Source organism: Dipodomys ordii, unplaced genomic scaffold, assembly GCF_000151885.1.
Source record: "Dipodomys ordii isolate 6190 unplaced genomic scaffold, Dord_2.0 Scaffold87, whole genome shotgun sequence".
Taxonomy (NCBI): domain Eukaryota; kingdom Metazoa; phylum Chordata; class Mammalia; order Rodentia; family Heteromyidae; genus Dipodomys; species Dipodomys ordii.
This window is the reverse complement of record NW_012267303.1, coordinates 4,378,357-4,382,354: the sequence shown is the minus strand read 5'-3', so window position 1 is coordinate 4,382,354 and position 3,998 is coordinate 4,378,357. Positions and strand designations below refer to the sequence as shown.

The window sequence follows — 3,998 nt, the reverse complement described above, 5'->3', positions numbered from 1 at the left end:
CGGGCCCGGCCGCCCCCCAACCAAATGGCCGCTGTCCGCTGGGAAGGCGGGACAGGGAAGAAAGCTCAGCTGGACAACCCCGATGTCCGCTCCCTCTGGCTTCTACTCCACAGGCCGACTCCAAGACAGGACTTTGCTCTTCTTGTCCACTCGGCCTGCTCCGTGCGTGGACAGTCTTCCCTCCCGGTCCCCACGGCCTCCCTCCCAGCTAGAGGCGGCTCTGACTTCATCCTGAGGCACCAGCACCCCCAATCCTCCCACCCCCGTGGGCCAGGCCAGGGGTCCCCACGGGGCAGCCCCAGGAAGGGCCAGAGAGGAAGGGAGTGCTGGGAGGCGGCTCCACTGAGCTCTTACCAGTGTGTGTGCGGGTGTGTGTGCGGGTGTGTGTTGGAATTTGCACTCCCTGCACATGGGGTCTGAGCTGGGAAGGCAGAGGTGAGGATGTGCCTCACGCTGACTGACCTCTGCCGGGCACACACTCCCCGGTGTCTGACCCCTTCCAAACCACGTATGAGCTCTTGGAGTGACAAAGGCCTCTGTGACATTTTTCCAGGACCCCAGCCTCAAGCAGCCCAGGGTGTGGGGTGTGGCGGCTGCAGACATCCCTCTCCCTGAAAGGTTAAAGTTTGAGGCAGTGACCACCACGTGTTGCTAAGCAAAGCAACATGTGGTGGTAATCAAAACACCTGGTTGATTGTGTGCCTATATAAGACCTGCAAATCCTTAGCTCGGGGCTCTCCTCCTAGGCTCCGCTGTGTTGGAGTGTAGGACGGGGCCGGAGCTGCAGCCCGTTTAAATAAAACAGCTGTAGAGTCTGACTCTCGGTGGTCTTCTTGCAGAGGGGTCCTGTGACCTTGGCATAACATCCCCCCCACCCCCAGCCGCAATGCCTTCAGGTGGCCGTTGGTTCCCCTCTTCACAAGGTGGGGCCTCCTCTCCTGCCCACACCTCCGTGGGTCTCCCAATCACACCTGGACTTCCCCCATCAGGCCCAGCAGGGCTAGGGCACCATGCCTGTCTCCCCTTGGGCCCCAGGCTCAGAGGACTGGCTTGCACAGATCTGGGTCTGGGGCCACAGCTGGCAGGCGGGCTTGAAGAAGTTATTGTCAAATGGAAGGAGACCAGGCAAAGCTGAAAGCTCCTGTTGCCCCAGGGGTTGTGGCTGTTCCGTTGTTGATGGAGCCTTGAAGACTCACTCCAGCTGCCCCTGTCTACTAGGATGTCACCTTTGCTCTGCCTGTGTCCCATCCCATGGCAAGCTGGGCTGGTCAGACAGGACCACAGGCCCTGGGTAGGCAACCTGGGACCTGGGGCCCTTTGGCTCCCCCTGCTGACGCCTGAGAAGAAAGAAGGGAAGTAGAGGAAGTGAGTCCCTCCTTCCTTCCTTCCCTTTCCTTCCTCCCTCCCTTCCTTCCTTCCTTCCTTCCTTCCTCCTTTCCTTCCTCCCTTCCTCCCCTCACCTCTCCCTCCCTTCCTTCCTTCCTTTCTTTCTTCCTTCCTTCCTTCCTCCTTTCCTTCCTCCCTTCCTTCCCTCCCTCTCTGCTTTCCTTCCTTCCACCCTTCCTTCCTCCTTTCCTTCCTCCCTTCCTCCCCTCCCTCCCTCCCTCTCTCCCTCCCTTCCTTCCTAACTTCTTTCCTTCCTCCCTTCCTTCCTTCCTCCCTTCCCCTTTTCCTTCCTCCCTCCCTCCTTCCCTTCCTAACTTCCTTCCTATTTTCCTTCCTTCCTAACTTCCTCCTTCCTTCCCTCCTTCCCTTCCTTCTTTCCTTCCTCCCTTCCTCCTTTCCTTCCTCCCTTCCTCCTTTTCTTCCTTCTTTCCTTCCTTCCCTCCCTCCCTTCCTCCTCTCCTCTTCTTCTTTCCACATCCCCTGGCCCACACTATTGGCTTGGTTTCCCTCCCGTGTGACCTCTGCAGTCACCTTCTCTTGGTGTGACTCGGCTCTTGGAGTTGTGGGACAGTTACCCAGGCAGGCGTGGCATGGGGCTGCTCTGACCGGTCTCATCAGCAGAAGGGGATGATGCCACTGTCTTGGACTAAATGAGGTACCCGGAGCCCTCAGAACCATGCCTGCCTTGTAGAGGCCCCCAGCGGTGGGCATGAGGGTCATTGCTGCTATCTGGGCTCCACCAACAGAGGCCCGAGCAGTGGGCGGGAGCCATTCCCAGCTGCTCATGGACTCCTCACCTTTGAACACATTCCTCAGGCAGAAGTCGCCTGGGCACTAAGAGAACTCAGAGGCATAAAGTGTCATCCCGCAGGCGGAAGGCTCCCAGCTGATGCCCTTAGAGACTTTCGCCCCTCTCCACCCCTATGAAAAGTGAAATTTTCTACCACCCCCTGGTGGCTGCCTGCCTCTGTAGACCTTCCACAGCAGTCTTTATTGTTGTTATTATTATTATTAATTGCCCTGGGTTACCCAGACTCTTTTCTTGCTTGACTGACCAGTTGAGTCTCCACCAGCTCCTGATGAACAGTCTGCGACAGAACACCCGGGCTGTGGCCTGGCATGCACAGAGCTCTGGCCTGGTTGGAGCCACAGACCGAGCAAATGGTGGGACTTGAACCCAGATCTGAGTGGCCCATGAAGGAAGCGCTCCTGCAAGGGCTGCGGTGGACTGGAGTGCGGGTTCCCACGTGGAGCAGGGTCCTGCACTTTGCGGCCGTGCCAGTCCCCCTGGCTGGCTCAGGCCCCGGGCGCGCTTTGCGGGAGGGCCCTCTGCTCTCCTCTCCTAACCTCTGGTGCAGAGCCCCTGGCTGTTTGAGGGAGACCCAGCTCCTGTAGGGAGCACTATGGAATTGACTCATGCTGCAAAGTTAGTCCTCGGTCCTGTGGATGGAAACACTGCAAACCAATCCTACAGACGGCACCGCCCATGCTAGTCATTGGACAGGTAGGGAAACTGAGGCCCAGCTTCACAGACCAGCTGCCCCCCTCATAGACCATGCACCCCTCCAGGCAACTCAGACACCACTCCATGGACCTTAAGCTTCCCCCTCTGAGCTCCTCCAACCCCCTAATGCGACCCACTGATGTCCTCTGGCCACTGGGTCAGTGGAGCCACACAGCTGTGGCTAGAGCCGAACTCACCCCCGCCAGGGCCAAGCCCACTGGAGACCCTCCCAGGCAGGGCCATGGGCTCGCTGCCCTCAGCCCTCTGCTGGATACACTCCACACGTCTCTGCTCCATGCTGCCCCTGGCTTCATTCCATCCCCTGGGCCTGTCCCCAGAGCCCCGTCCTTGTGTGGAATCCCTGGGGGCACTGTGCCATCCTCCCTTAATGACTCTGGGAAACAGAATCATCCAGTCCCCTCCTCCCCTTGACCCCAGGCCCCAGGGGACCAGGGGACCACCCGGGCCACGCAGGGCACCCTGTGGCCCTTGACTAAGCCTCATCAGTGTCAGTGTCCCGGGGCTCCCAGAGGAGAGACTGTGACTTTGTGCCTGCACCCTGGGGGGGGGGGCTCTAGAGCTGGGAGGGAGAAGCAGGGCAGGAGAGAGGGGAGAGGGAGCAGGAGGGAGGGATGCTGTCACGTCCACCTGTTGATTGAGATGGGGTGGGGAATCTCTTGTTTATGCCCAGATTGGTCTTGAACCACAATCCACCTGATCCCATCCCCCACTTCCCCCCAAGTAATGAAATGAGCCACTGGTGCCAGCTAAACTGTCATTTTAAACATCTTCAAGCGTGTTTGGTCCTTTCAAAGGATAATTTTCTCTCTATCTTTTCAAATGGAAACTCTGTCCCTGTTAAACACTAACCCTTCATCACCTGGCCCCAGCCTCTAGAAGCCTGTGGACCTGGGACCTTCAGAGGTGGAACCACATAATGTTGCTCCTGTGTGTCCCACTTACCTTCCTTGGCATAGCATCTATGTTGTACTATGTATGGGGATTCCCTTTCAAGGCTGAATAATATTCCATTGTGTGGCCATACCACATTGCTTATCCATTCACCCTGGGATGGAGACTGGGTTGCTATGGCAATGCTGCTGTGAAT

The 3,998-nt window shown here is 58.0% G+C and overlaps 1 protein-coding gene across 1 annotated transcript in view; it reads right to left on the bottom strand.

Annotated features, from left to right (window-relative positions):
• The window catches only part of Scube1 (signal peptide, CUB domain, EGF-like 1), a 101,999-nt gene extending 98,812 nt beyond the window's left edge, over positions 1–3,187 (bottom strand). The window contains exon 1 of the mRNA XM_013025739.1: positions 3,088–3,187. Within this exon, the coding sequence (XP_012881193.1) occupies positions 3,088–3,187 (100 nt within the window). The remainder of the gene's footprint in view (positions 1–3,087) is intronic.
• Between the last annotated feature and the right edge of the window lie 811 nt (positions 3,188–3,998).